At 46.8% G+C, this 15,088-nt stretch overlaps 1 protein-coding gene across 1 annotated transcript in view; it reads right to left on the bottom strand.

Annotated features, from left to right (window-relative positions):
• The window catches only part of LOC109883164 (integrin alpha-11-like), a 41,228-nt gene extending 26,413 nt beyond the window's left edge, over positions 1 to 14,815 (bottom strand). Inside the window, exons 1-3 of the mRNA XM_031817127.1 lie at positions 14,632 to 14,815; positions 7,029 to 7,177; positions 2,921 to 3,064 (exon numbers count right to left, since the gene is read on the bottom strand). Of these exons, the coding sequence (XP_031672987.1) occupies positions 2,921 to 3,064; positions 7,029 to 7,177; positions 14,632 to 14,815 (477 nt within the window). The remainder of the gene's footprint in view (positions 1 to 2,920; positions 3,065 to 7,028; positions 7,178 to 14,631) is intronic.
• Between the last annotated feature and the right edge of the window lie 273 nt (positions 14,816 to 15,088).

The raw sequence follows: 15,088 nt of genomic DNA, 5'->3' as shown, positions 1-15,088 counted from the left end.
TGTATACTGTAGTACAGTGCATTGTAGGCTGTATACTGTAGTACAGTGCATTGTAGGCTGTATACTGTAGTACAGTGCATTGTAGGCTGTATACTGTAGTACAGTGCATTGTGCTTTCCATTTATTAACAGTACTGACTGCTCAATAGATTTTGACTGGTTGCAGGTTCATATCAACAAAGAACAAGAATTACAGCATCACAGAGTCAAAGGACAAGTTTGTGAGATGCAGGGTACAGTACTGTAAAAATAGGGGTACAAGGAGGAGGAAGAATAAAAAACAAAATTGCAAAGAGCAAAGCAGTGTAGTAATTTCCTATCAATTTTGAGCTACTATGATAGAAAATGTTTTCGTTCATCACAAAGACAATGATGGAAGAATATGAATATGTTTTTAGATAAAAAATGTACTTCTCCCTGAGAATTGTATGTTTTGAACAATGTGTTTTCTATTTGTCGGTGTATTGTTTACTGACTGCTTGAGAGAGTATATCATTTTGATCACTTTGTTTATGATTTGAGAGCAGTGTATGATTTTGAACACAGGTAAAACTGTTTTGAGGCGAATGTTTCATTTTGCGAGAGGAGTCAGAGGTTATGTAAAAAGTGCTTGAAGATGAGGTTTTGTGTTGAATGTTTTCAGGAAATGGAGCAAGGTTTCAGAAATGGTGTTTTAGCAATTGAGAAAAACTGTAAGTTGTAAATCTGTTATCTCCTGTGCTGCGGCCGGGTAGCCCCACCCCACAGGCTTCTGGGATATCTCAGTCATCCATCGATGATCTTCTTCAAATGGACAGTCCTCCATTTATTTACACAGCTCATAATGAGACATAGAGACATTGTTGTCTTTAACTTTCCCCTTCAGTCTTTACAGAAGCTTTCATTTGTTATTCCAAATTCATTTAGGAAAGTAAACAAAACATGTTAGAAACCTTTGTTTTTGTTTACATAAATAGACCAAAGTAACTAACAAACAATAACTGGGGAGTTATGAGTTTTGAATTTGAAATCAACTGAAAACCTCAAGCCGCATTGTTTTTGCTCACGCAAGAGGAAGGGTTTAACTCATTTTCTATCCCAAGGGGGAAATATGATTTCCCAAAAACATTGTCAACATGAGGGATGGGTGATTCATCCGAGTGTCACATGATCAAAGGCAAACAAGGCTTCTTGATGTTTCTTTAGGGATGTTTCTGAGGAACTTTGAGTATTCACAGTGGGTATAAAGTCAGTCGGAGTAGAATTAGGTTTATCCTCAGTCTGGAAAAAGGTACAATCCCTCAGCAGTATGGGAGCCAAGTATTTTAGGCCGTCATCGGCCATACACATTATCACTCTCCAGTCTGTCTCATCTTTCTCCCTAATCTACAGCCTATGAACAGCTGAAACATTAGATCACTTGTTTTTTTCAGTTGTCTTTTAAAAGGAAAGAGGAGGACAGGGTAGTGTGTGTGTGTGTGTGTGTGTGTGTGTGTGTGTGTGTGTGTGTGTGTGTGTGTGTGTGTGTGTGTGTGTGTGTATGTGTGTGTGTGTATGTGTGTGTGTGTGAGTGTGTGTGAGAGGATCATACTCAGTGGGGAACATTAGAAACATGTGGTGGGATGGGGAGACCATCACTGTCATTCCACAGTGGCTTATTGGTAGAATGGAAGGCCACCTCTCTGTCACTTATTTTTAACCTAAAACACAACACCCATTTTGTGTCCTTAGTTGGGGGATCCCTTGTCTTTTTTTCTTGTTTGGGGAACCTTAATGATCAAGCCCTTATCAGTCCACAGGTACCACTTATAGTATATTTGAGAGAGAGAGAGAATCAGAGAGAGAGAAACAGAGACAGAGAAACAGAGAGAGAAAAACAGAGAAACGGAGAGAGAATCAGAGAGAGAGAGAGAGAGAGAGAGAAACAGAGAAACGGAGAGAGAATCAGAGAGAGAGAAACAGAGAGAGAGAGAGAGAGTCTCAAAACTACAGGAATTCCTCTGCAGTCATCTCCACCTACTAAGAAGCCCCTTTCTTCTCCAAATAACAGGCTGTTAATTCAGTTTGATGTAGTGAAGGCTTTCCTACTGAGCTCACGGTGCCCTTGTACACTAACCAACCAAGACTCTAATGAAGACGGCGGGCTGGCGCAGGGAGGGAGGCTGTTCATTTCATCTGTGTGACTGCAGGTGCCAAAAGTCTGGTAGACTGTTGATGTTGTACCAGTGGGTTAACTAACCCATCAAGGCTCTGGAACGTCTGGTGACTGTGTTGTACCAGTGGGTTAACTAACCCATCAAGGCTCTGGAACATCTGGTAGACTGTGTTGTACCAGTGGGTTAACTAACCCATCAAGGCTCTGGAACGTCTGGTAGACTGTGTTGTACCAGTGGGTTAACTAACCCATCAAGGCTCTGGAACGTCTGGTAGACTGTGTTGTACCAGTGGGTTAACTAACCCATCAAGGCTCTGGAACGTCTAGTAGACTGTGTTGTACCAGTGAGTTAACTAACCCATCAAGGCTCTGGAACGTCTAGTAGACTGTGTTGTACCAGTGGGTTAACTAACCCATCAAGGCTCTGTAACGTCTAGTAGACTGTGTTGTACCAGTGGGTTAACTAACCCACCCATGTGTGTGCACACGAGTGTGACGTGTGTGTGTGAGCATTCGTACATCTGTGAGTGAGTGTGTGTGAGTGCGCGTATGTGTATGTATGTGTGTGTGTGCGTGCGTGTGTGTGTGTGCGTGTGTGTGCGCGCGTGCGTGTGTGTGTGCGCGTGTGTGTGTGTGTGCGTGTGTGCGTGCCTGCGTGCGCGTGCGCGCGTGCGCGTGTGTGTGTGTGTGCGTGTGTGTGTGCGCACGCGTGCGTGTGCGCGCGTGCGTGCGTGTGTGTGTGTGCGTGTGCGTGTGTGCGTGTGTGTGTGTGTGCATGCCCACCCACCAGTTCAGTCACTCTGTAGATGTACACCTTGCCCTTCTCCCAGCCTCCACTGAAGAACATGGGAGCTGCCACCAGTAGGTTGTCTGTTACTCCGTCACCATCTATATCCACCGGGGAGATCTCACTCCCATAGTACGACCCGATCTGAAATATAACCACACATCCAGACCATCAGCACCCTGGATCAACAACATTTATTTAGCAGACACTTTTATCCAGAGTAAACACATAGTGTATTTCATACTCAGTAGATGTGGCCCATGTGGGAATCGAACCCATTACTCCAGCTGGCACATCAGACTCTAAAAGCACCATGCTTAACCAACTGAGATCATTAAGATCCCCACAATCACACGTCCTACACACGTCCTTCACCACATCCTTCACCACGTCCTTCACCACATGCCTTGACCACATCATTAAAAACCCCCAGCAAACGTCATTAGCATTCATTAGCATAGCATTCCAGTCATCATCATCGTTCAGGTAACAGACCCAGATGTTTCCATGTAGTGGCTAGTTGGCTCCGCAAAACAAGCCAGCCTTTTATCAACCAGACCTGGGTTCAGATACCATTTGAACTTTTCAAATACGTTTAACGTTTTCTTTAGCCTATCTGGACTGCCAATGATTTACACTTTTGGAACTATTCCGTTCGTTCCATTGCATCAGGCGAGCTCAGTCAAGCCCAGCTATAGTCTTTCAAATGATGTCAAATAGTATTTGAACCCAGGTCTGTTCCTCTCAATGAGTGTTGTTATGGATCTCTCTGTCTTTAGTATCCTCTTAGCTGGTGTTGTTATGGATCTCTCTGCCTCTTCTGTCTGTAGTATCCTCTTAGCTGGTGTTGTTATGGATCTCTCTGTCTCTTCTGTCTGTAGTATCCTCTTAGCTGGTGTTGTTATGGATCTCTCTGCCTCTTCTGTCTGTAGTATCCTCTTAGCTGGTGTTGTTATGGATCTCTCTGTCTGTAGTATCCTCTTAGTTGGTGTTGTTATGGATCTCTCTGTCTGTAGTATCTTCTTAGCTGGTGTTGTTATGGATCTCTCTGTCTGTAGTATCCTCTTAGCTGGTGTTGTTATGGATCTCTCTGTCTGTAGTATCCTCTTAGCTGGTGTTGTTATGGATCTCTCTGTCTGTAGTATCCTCTTAGCTGGTGTTGTTATGGATCTCTCTGTCTTTAGTATCCTCTTAGCTGGTGTTGTTATGGATCTCTCTGTCTGTAGTATCCTCTTAACTGGTGTTGTTATGGATCTCTCTGTCTGTAGTATCCTCTTAGCTGGTGTTGTTATGGATCTCTCTGTCTGTAGTATCCTCTTAGCTGGTGTTGTTATGGATCTCTCTGTCTGTAGTATCCTCTTAGCTGGTGTTGTTATGGATCTCTCTGTCTGTAGTATCCTCTTAGCTGGTGTTGTTATGGATCTCTCTGTCTGTAGTATCCTCTTAGCTGGTGTTGTTATGGATCTCTCTGTCTGTGGTATCCTCTTAGTTGGTGTTATTATGGATCTCTCTGTCTGTGGTATCCTCTTAGCTGGTGTTGTTATGGATCTCTCTGTCTGTAGTATCCTCTTAGCTGGTGTTGTTATGGATCTCTCTGTCTGTAGTATCCTCTTAGCTGGTGTTGTTATGGATCTCTCTGTCTTTAGTATCCTCTTAGCTGGTGTTGTTATGGATCTCTCTGTCTGTAGTATCCTCTTAACTGGTGTTGTTATGGATCTCTCTGTCTGTAGTATCCTCTTAGCTGGTGTTGTTATGGATCTCTCTGTCTGTAGTATCCTCTTAGCTGGTGTTGTTATGGATCTCTCTGTCTGTAGTATCCTCTTAGCTGGTGTTGTTATGGATCTCTCTGTCTGTAGTATCCTCTTAGCTGGTGTTGTTACGGATCTCTCTGTCTGTAGTATCCTCTTAGCTGGTGTTGTTATGGATCTCTCTGTCTGTAGTATCCTCTTAGCTGGTGTTGTTATGGATCTCTCTGTCTGTAGTATCCTCTTAGCTGGTGTTGTTATGGATCTCTCTGTCTGTAGTATCCTCTTAGCTGGTGTTGTTATGGATCTCTCTGTCTGTAGTATCCTCTTAGCTGGTGTTGTTATGGATCTCTGTGTCTGTAGTATCCTCTTAGCAGGTGTTGTTATGGATCTCTCTGTCTGTAGTATCCTCTTAGCAGGTGTTGTTATGGATCTCTCTGTCTGTAGTATCCTCTTAGCAGGTGTTGTTATGGATCTCTGTGTCTGTAGTATCCTCTTAGCTGGTGTTGTTATGGATCTCTCTGTCTGTAGTATCCTCTTAGCTGGTGTTGTTATGGATCTCTCTGTCTGTAGTATCCTCTTAGCTGGTGTTGTTATGGATCTCTCTGTCTTTAGTATCCTCTTAGCTGGTGTTGTTATGGATCTCTCTGTCTGTAGTATCCTCTTAGCAGGTGTTGTTATGGATCTCTCTGTCTGTAGTATCCTCTTAGCTGGTGTTGTTATGGATCTCTCTGTCTGTAGTATCCTCTTAGCAGGTGTTGTTATGGATCTCTCTGTCTGTAGTATCCTCTTAGCTGGTGTTGTTATGGATCTCTCTGTCTGTAGTATCCTCTTAGCTGGTGTTGTTATGGATCTCTCTGTCTGTAGTATCCTCTTAGCTGGTGTTGTTATGGATCTCTCTGTCTGTAGTATCCTCTTAGCTGGTGTTGTTATGGATCTCTCTGTCTGTAGTATCCTCTTAGCTGGTGTTGTTATGGATCTCTCTGTCTGTAGTATCCTCTTAGCTGGTGTTGTTATGGATCTCTCTGTCTGTAGTATCCTCTTAGCTGGTGTTGTTATGGATCTCTCTGTCTGTAGTATCCTCTTAGCTGGTGTTGTTATGGATCTCTGTGTCTGTAGTATCCTCTTAGCTGGTGTTGTTATGGATCTCTCTGTCTGTAGTATCCTCTTAGCAGGTGTTGTTATGGATCTCTCTGTCTGTAGTATCCTCTTAGCTGGTGTTGTTATGGATCTCTCTGTCTGTAGTATCCTCTTAGCTGGTGTTGTTATGGATCTCTGTGTCTGTAGTATCCTCTTAGCAGGTGTTGTTATGGATCTCTGTGTCTGTAGTATCCTCTTAGCTGGTGTTGTTATGGATCTCTGTGTCTGTAGTATCCTCTCAGCTGGTGTTGTTATGGATCTCTGTGTCTGTAGTATCCTCTTAGCAGGTGTTGTTATGGATCTCTGTGTCTGTAGTATCCTCTTAGCTGGTGTTGTTATGGATCTCTCTGTCTGTAGTATCCTCTTAGCTGGTGTTGTTATGGATCTCTGTGTCTGTAGTATCCTCTTAGCAGGTGTTGTTATGGATCTCTGTGTCTGTAGTATCCTCTTAGCTGGTGTTGTTATGGATCTCTGTGTCTGTAGTATCCTCTTAGCTGGTGTTGTTATGGATCTCTGTGTCTGTAGTATCCTCTTAGCAGGTGTTGTTATGGATCTCTGTGTCTGTAGTATCCTCTTAGCTGGTGTTGTTATGGATCTCTCTGTCTGTAGTATCCTCTTAGCTGGTGTTGTTATGGATCTCTGTGTCTGTAGTATCCTCTTAGCTGGTGTTGTTATGGATCTCTGTGTCTGTAGTATCCTCTTAACTGGTGTTGTTTACTGTAGCTGGAAGCTTGTTTTTCTATTTGTATTCACAATGTAGATGGAATGTGTTTTGAATGAAGGGGGACAGGGATGGGAAACACATGGGATCTGTGTAATGTTGTTGGCTACATGGGGGCGTGGGAAGGCTGTCTAGACTCCATAGCGCAGACTATCATGGATGCTGTGTCCTGGCTGGGTTGCCAGATTGACAAAAGGACTGGAAAGACTACTGTCATGGTGGACTCAGATGGTGATGGGAGAACCAGATTGAGAAGGGTCCATGTGGGGTCCATGAGCAGAAGGGACTATCAGGGTCTTGGATGATCTTCATATGTCTTTTAAAGAGAGAGTAATGCCAGTGTAAGTGTGTGTTATACCACTGTGTAACTGTTCAGTTTATGGTTGGAGTTTAGGACTTGGGTTGTGGCTCAGGACAGTGCTGTGTCAATCAAATAGGTGGTAGACATGTCTTAGGGCCCCAGTTAAAAAGAGAGTTTGGAAAGCTCAGCTGTTGAGTCTACCTGTTGTCCTTTGAGGGAGTGCAGGATGGTGAGGTTACCAGTGTTCTTCAGGGTGAAGATGATGACCTTGCCAGTATGGTTGAACCGCGGTGCCCCTGCCACGTACAGTCGACCGTTCCTGGCCGACACCACCGATGTTACTGTGTAACCTGGACACACACACACACACACACAGCCTTGTTGAGTCCAAATGATTCAATCATTCATGACTGAAACCCAGAGTATTCATTAAACCCAGTGGTAGAGGATTGTCATTGCTAACTCAGCCTAATGTTCTCCTGTCTGTCACAGCTTCACGTTGTGTTGACCTCCTATGTTCACCTTGGATTGCCCAGTTGTCTTGAACTGTTTCCACAGCTTCTTTCTCCCTGGAGCACAAAGCTCCAGGGAGGAATGTCAGCTAGTTGTTACGGTGTGTGGTGTAACTCTCTCTTCTCTGCACAACATCACCATCAAATGGGCCATTAAAGGCATACCAGTGTGTGTGTGTGTTCACCATAGGCCACTGTCATTCCTCTGGTTGGGTTGTATGAACTGCATGAGCCAGACCTGATTTATAAAAAGCAACTATCCTATCAGCTTCGTTTAGAAACAGAGTTCAATGGCCTGCATTGAACCACATTGACTCACTAGGGTGAAGCCAAGTCTCTCTCTCTCTCTCTCTCTCTCTCTCTCTCTCTCTCTCGCTCTCTCTCTCTCTCTCTCTCTCTCTCTCTCTCTCTCTCTCTCTCTCTCACTCGCTGTCTCTCGCTCGCTCTCTCTGTCTCTCGCTCGCTCTCTCTGTCTCTCTCTCGCTCTCTCTCTCGCTCTCTGTCTCTCTCTCTCTCTGTCTCTATGTCTCACTCTGTCTCTCGTTCTCTCTGTCTCTCTGTCTCTCTCTGTCTATCTCTCTCTCGTTCTCTCTGTCTCTCTCTCGCGCTCTCTGTCTCTCTGTCTCTCTCTCTCTGTCTCTCTCTCTCTCTCTGTCTCTCTGTCTCTCTGTCAATTCAATTAACTTTGCTATATTGGCATGACGTAACAATGTACATATTGCCAAAGCTTATTTAGGATATTTACAAAATGAAACAAATGAGAATCAAAATTGTCAACGGGACAACAGTAACAACAACAACCAAGGGTCTAAATAACCATACATTGAACAATACCAATAAGCATACAGTAGAGTACATGTGCAGGTTGATTGGTCTGTCAGACACTGTCCCTCAAATTATGGCAGGCAGCAATGTAGTGCGCTGCCAACCCACAGCTCTCTGCATCCTCCCCCAACAGGACGGGTAGCCTGCTCTCATCAGAGAGGTCTTTGAAACCTTGAATAAGGGTTTCAATAAGGGTTTCAAATGTATATTTTTCACATTTTGTCAGGAAATGCAGCTCCGTCTCAGGTTCTGCTGTTGTACAGTGGTTGCACAGCCTTTCCTCTACAGGGAGCCACGTTTTCCTGTGCTCACTGAGCCTGTACCTTGTCAAGGTTTTTCTGATCAGTAACCATAGTCAAATAGTTAGCCACGGTGTACTGTCAATTTAGGGCCAGATAGCACTGCATTTTGCTTTGTGTTTGTGCTTGTGTTTCCCAATAAGCAATGTAGTTTTGTTTTGACTGTTTTGTAATTTGGTTTATTCTGATTGATTGGATGTTCTGGTCCTGAGGCTTCAGTGTGTTAGTAGAACAGGTTTGTGAACTCAGCCCCAGGACCAGCTGGATGAGGGGACTGAGGCTTCAGTGTGTTAGTAGAACAGGTTTGTGAACTCAGCCCCAGGACCAGCTGGATGAGGGGACTGAGGCTTCAGTGTGTTAGTAGAACAGGTTTGTGAACTCAGCCCCAGGACCAGCTGGATGAGGGGACTGAGGCTTCAGTGTGTTAGTAGAACAGGTTTGTGAACTCAGCCCCAGGACCAGCTGGATGATGTGACTCATTTCTTTGCTCAGCTCTTGGCATTGCAGGGCTTGGTAATGATATGAGAGGGGGTAACTGTATTTTAGATGTTTCCAAAACTTAATTGCTCTTTTTTGAGTTTTTATTAGTAGTGGATGTTGGCCTAATTCTGCCCTGCATGCATTGTTTGTAGTTTTCCTCTGGACATGTAGGAGAATCTTACAGAACTCTGCATGCAGGGTTTCAATGGGGTGTCCCATTTGATGAAGTCTTGTTTAGCAAGTGGACCCCACACCTCGCTGCCATAAAGGGCAATTGGTTCAATGACATATTGACTTTAGTTTTAGTCCAATTTTAATAGGTATTTCAATTTGAATGGGCTTTTTAATGATGTAGAATGGCCTGTGTGCTTTCTCACTCAGTTCATTCACTGACTCATTAAGGTGTCCAGTTGAGCTTATTTTTAAACCTAAGTAATTGTAGTGTGTGCAGTACTCTATATATTTTGTACCAATTGAGAACATTCCCTGAGATCTCTCTCTGTCTCTCTCGCTCTCTGTCTCTCTCTCTCTCTCTCTCTCTCGTATGAGGACAGTAATCCTTTCTGTGTCTGTCTACATATCTCCCTTCTCCTTCTTCTCTCTCTCTTCCTCCTCCCTCTTTCCCCACCCCTCTGTCAGTGAGCATGTCCAGACCCATACCTCTGCCCTATATTCCTAATGAGGCTGGAATGGCTTTCATGGGCAGGCCAGCCAGCAGCTGATGAGAAAAGCAGAGGGCCTTATAGGCAGGAGGAGTGGTGGTAGGGTGGAGTGGGACGGGGTGGGATGAGGGGAAGTTGGATGGGGTGCAGTGGGAAGCGGTGGAGCAGTAGAGTGGTTTATAGAGAGGCCTGGTGCTAAACCACTGTGCCTGCCACATGTCTATCCAGAGATAGACGGGATAGATAGGACGTGATAGATGGATAGGATAGGATGATGGATAGGACGTGATAGATGGAAGATGGAGAAAGAGAAAGCAAGGGGGAGATTGAGGAAGAGAGATAGCATGAGAGAGAGCCAGAGAGAGGAGATGAGAGAGAGCCAGAGAGAGGAGATGAGAGAGAGCCAGAGAGAGGAGATGAGAGAGAGCCAGAGAGATAGCATGAGAGAGAGCCAGAGAGAGAGCCAGAGAGAGAGCATGAGAGAGAGCCAGAGAGAGAGCATGAGAGAGAGCCAGAGAGAGAGCCAGAGAGAGAGCCAGAGAGAGAGCCAGAGAGAGAGCATGAGAGAGAGCCAGAGAGAGAGCCAGAGAGATAGCATTAGAGAGAGCCAGAGAGAGAGCCAGAGAGAGAGCCAGAGAGAGAGCATGAGAGAGAGCCAGAGAGAGAGCCAGAGAGAGAGCCAGAGAGAGAGCCAGAGAGAGAGCCAGAGAGAGAGCATGAGAGAGAGCCAGAGAGAGAGCCAGAGAGAGAGCCAGAGAGATAGCATGAGAGAGAGCCAGAGAGATAGCATGAGAGAGAGTCAGAGAGATAGCATGAGAGAGAGCCAGAGAGATAGCATGAGAGAGAGCCAGAGAGATAGCATGAGAGAGAGCCAGAGAGAATGCGCGCGCGAGAGAGAGAGAGAGCCAGAGAGATAGCATGAGAGAGAGCCAGAGAGAGAGCCAGAGAGAGAGCCAGAGAGAGAGCCAGAGAGAACGAGCGCGAGAGATAGCATGAGAGATAGCCAGAGAGAGAGCCAGAGAGATAGCATGAGAGAGAGCCAGAGAGAGAGCCAGAGAGAGAGCCAGAGAGAGAGAGCATGAGAGAGAGCATGAGAGAGAGCCAGAGAGAGAGCCAGAGAGAGAGCCAGAGAGAGAGCATGAGAGAGAGCCAGAGAGATAGCATGAGAGATAGCATGAGAGAGAGCCAGAGAGAGAGCCAGAGAGAGAGCATGAGAGAGAGCCAGAGAGATAGCATGAGAGATAGCATGAGAGAGAGCCAGAGAGATAGCATGAGAGAGAGCCAGAGAGATAGCATGAGAGAGAGCCAGAGAGATAGCATGAGAGAGAGCCAGAGAGAACGCGCGCGAGAGCCAGAGAGAACGCGCGCGAGAGAGAACGCGCGCGAGAGAGAACGCGCGCGAGAGAGAGAACGCGCGCGAGAGAGAACGCGCGCGAGAGAGAACGCGCGCGCGAGAGAGAGAGCCAGAGAGAGAGAGCCAGAGAGAGAGAGCCAGAGAGAGAGAGCCAGAGAGAGAGAGCCAGAGAGAGAGAGAGAGCCAGAGAGAGAGAGCCAGAGAGAGGAGAGAGAGAGCCAGAGAGAGAGAGCCAGAGAGAGAGAGGAGAGCCAGAGAGAGAGAGCCAGAGAGAGAGAGAGCCAGAGAGAGAGAGCCAGAGAGAGAGAGAGAGCCAGAGAGAGAGAGCCAGAGAGAGAGAGCCAGAGAGAGAGAGCCAGAGAGAACGCGCGAGAGAGAGAGCCAGATGAGAACGCGCGAGAGAGAGAGCCAGGAGAGACACGCGAGAGAGAGAGCCAGAGAGAACGCGCGAGAGAGAGAGCCAGAGAGAACGCGCGAGAGAGAGAGCCCAGAGAGAACGCGCGAGAGAGAGAGCCAGAGAGAACGCGCGAGAGAGAGAGCCAGAGAGAACGCGCGAGAGAGAGAGCCAGAGAGAACGCGCGAGAGAGAGAGCCAGAGAGAACGCGCGAGAGAGAGAGCCAGAGAGAACGCGCGAGAGAGAGAGCCAGAGAGAACGCGCGAGAGAGAGAGCCAGAGAGAACGCGCGAGAGAGAGAGCCAGAGAGAACGCGCGAGAGAGAGAGCCAGAGAGATCGCGCGAGAGAGAGAGCCAGAGAGATCGCGCGAGAGAGAGAGCCAGAGAGATCGCGCGAGAGAGAGAGCCAGAGAGATCGCGCGAGAGAGAGAGCCAGAGAGATCGCGCGAGAGAGAGAGCCAGAGAGATCGCGCGAGAGAGAGAGCCAGAGAGATCGCGCGAGAGAGAGAGCCAGAGAGATCGCGCGAGAGAGAGAGCCAGAGAGATCGCGCGAGAGAGAGAGCCAGAGAGATCGCGCGAGAGAGAGAGCCAGAGAGATAGCATGAGAGAGAGCCAGAGAGAGCGAGCCAGAGAGAGAGCATGATAGAGAGCCAGAGAGAGAGCATGATAGAGAGCCAGAGAGATAGCATGAGAGAGAGCCAGAGAGAGAGCCAGAGAGAGAGCCAGAGAGAGAGCATGAGAGAGAGCATGATAGATAGAATGAGAGAGAGCCAGAAAGAGGACATGAGATGGTGAACAGTAGACTGTAGAGGCAGTAAAGATGAAGAGAGGAGATGAGATGAGATGGTGAACAGTAGACTATAGAGACAGTAAAGATGAAGAGAGATGAGATGAGATAGTGAACAGTAGACTATAGAGACAGTAAAGATGAAGAGAGAGAGAGGAGATGAGATGGTGAACAGTAGACTATAGAGACAGTAAAGATGAAGAGAGAGGAGATGGTGAACAGTAGACTGTAGAGGCAGTAAAGATGAAGAGAGAGGAGAGGAGATGGTGAACAGTAGACTATAGAGACAGTAAAGATGAAGAGAGAGAGAGGAGATGAGATGGAGAACAGTAGACTATAGAGACAGTAAAGATGAAGAGAGAGAGAGGAGAGGAGATGGTGAACAGTAGACTGTAGAGACAGTAAAGATGAAGAGAGAGGAGAGGAGATGAGATGAGATGGTGAACAGTAGACTATAGAGACAGTAAAGGTGAAAAGAGAGGAGATGAGATGGAGAACAGTAGACTAGAGACAGTAAAGATGAAGAGAGAGGAGAGGAGATGGTGAACAGTAGACTATAGAGACAGTAAAGATGAAGAGAGAGAGAGGATATGAGATGGAGAACAGTAGACTATAGAGACAGTAAAGATGAAGAGAGAGAGAGGAGAGGAGATGGAGAACAGTAGACTATAGAGACAGTAAAGGTGAAGAGAGAGAGAGGAGAGGAGATGGAGAACAGTAGACTATAGAGACAGTAAAGGTGAAGAGAGAGAGAGGAGATGAGATGGTGAACAGTAGACTATAGAGACAGTAAAGGTGAAAAGAGAGGAGATGAGATGGAGAACAGTAGACTAGAGACAGTAAAGATGAAGAGAGAGGAGAGGAGATGGTGAACAGTAGACTATAGAGACAGTAAAGATGAAGAGAGAGAGAGGATATGAGATGGAGAACAGTAGACTATAGAGACAGTAAAGATGAAGAGAGAGAGAGGAGAGGAGATGGAGAACAGTAGACTATAGAGACAGTAAAGGTGAAGAGAGAGAGAGGAGAGGAGATGGAGAACAGTAGACTATAGAGACAGTAAAGGTGAAGAGAGAGAGAGGAGATGAGATGGTGAACAGTAGACTATAGAGACAGTAAAGGTGAAAAGAGAGGAGATGAGATGGAGAACAGTAGACTATAGAGACAGTAAAGATGAAGAGAGAGGAGAGGAGATGGTGAACAGTAGACTATAGAGACAGTAAAGATGAAGAGAGAGAGAGGAGTTGAGATGGTGAACAGTAGACTGTAGAGACAGTAAAGGTGAAGAGAGAGTATGAGGGACAGAGAGGATGAGGGGCAGAGAGAGGATGAGGGACAGAGAGAGGATGAGGGACAGCGAGGGGACAGAGAGTGGCTGAAGGACAGGGAGAGGCTGAAGGGCAGAAGGGGGCTGAAAGACAGAGAGAGACTGAAGGACAGAGAGAGGATGAGGGTCAGAGAGATGACGATGGACAGAGAGAGAATGATGGACAGAGAGACGACGAGGGACAGAGAGAGGATGAGGGACAGGGAGAGGATGAAGGACAAGGAGAGGATGAAGGACAGAGAGAGGATGAGAGACATAGAGAGGATGAGAGACAGGGAGAGGATGAGGGACAGAGAGAGGATGATGGACAGAGAGAGGATGATGGACAGAGAGAGGATGATGGACAGAGAGAGGATGATGGACAGAGAGAGGACAGAGAGAGGATGAAGGATAGAGAGAGGATGAGGGACAGGGAGAGGATGAGGGACAGAGAGAGGATGAAGGACAGAGAGAGGATGATGGACAGAGAGAAGATGATGGACAGAGAGAGAACAGATAGAGGATGAACGACAGAGAGAGGATGAAGGACAGAGAGAGGATGAACGACAGAGAGAGGATGAAGGACAGAGAGAGACTGAAGGACAGAGAGAGGATGAAGGACAGAGAGAGGATTAGGAACAGAGAGAGGACGAGGGACAGAGAGAGGACGAAGGACAGAGAGAGGACGAAGGACAGAGAGAGGACGAAGGATAGAGAGAGGATGAGGGACAGGGAGAGGATGAGGGACAGAGAGAGGATGAAGGACAGAGAGAGGATGATGGACAGAGAGAAGATGATGGACAGAGAGAGAACAGATAGAGGATGAACGACAGAGAGAGGATGAAGGACAGAGAGAGACTGAAGGACAGAGAGAGGATGAAGGACAGAGAGAGGACGAGGGACAGAGAGAGGACGAGGGACAGAGAGAGGACGAGGGACAGAGAGAGGACGAGGGACAGAGAGAGGACGAGGGACAGAGAGAGGACGAAGGACAGAGAGAGGACGAAGGACAGAGAGAGGACGAAGGACAGAGAGAGGACGAAGGACAGAGAGAGGATGAAGGACAGAGAGATGATGATGGACAGAGGATGAAGGGCAAAGAAAGGATCAGGGAGAGGAGTCTATAGCTCTACCCAAACCAAACATCTCTGTGACCAATCCTTTAGCTCGTCAATTCCTCCCTCACCTAGGTAGGCGCCGTGGTTCTTCAGCTCCTCTGGGAATTCCTGTGAGTAGGAGGACTTGGGTGGAACCACCTTCCCCTGTCGGGTCTCCTTCAGGACGGCTCCATTCCAGTCGTAGGCCCCCGGTGCCCCCACCAGGATCCCATCCTTTGGGACAGACAGGAGACAGGCACTTAGTGTGAACATTAAAACATATTGTAACATTGTGTGTGTGTGTGTGTGTGTGTGTGTGTGTGTGTGTGTGTGTGTGTGTGTGTGTGTGTGTGTGTGTGTGTGTGTGTGTGTGTGTGTGTGTGTGTTTGCACTAGTGATTGTATTGCCATTGGTTCAGCAGGCAATGATGGTAAAATGGAGAAGGTGATGAGTACACAGGATGATGATGATGGTGATGATGATAAATACATCCTTTCTCTCTAAATCAAATCATCCTTCCTCCCAGGCTACAATCCCCAGCCTCCC

This window comes from Oncorhynchus kisutch, unplaced genomic scaffold (genome assembly GCF_002021735.2).
Source record: "Oncorhynchus kisutch isolate 150728-3 unplaced genomic scaffold, Okis_V2 scaffold939, whole genome shotgun sequence".
NCBI classification, from domain to species: domain Eukaryota; kingdom Metazoa; phylum Chordata; class Actinopteri; order Salmoniformes; family Salmonidae; genus Oncorhynchus; species Oncorhynchus kisutch.
This window is presented reverse-complemented; position numbering and strand designations above follow the sequence as displayed.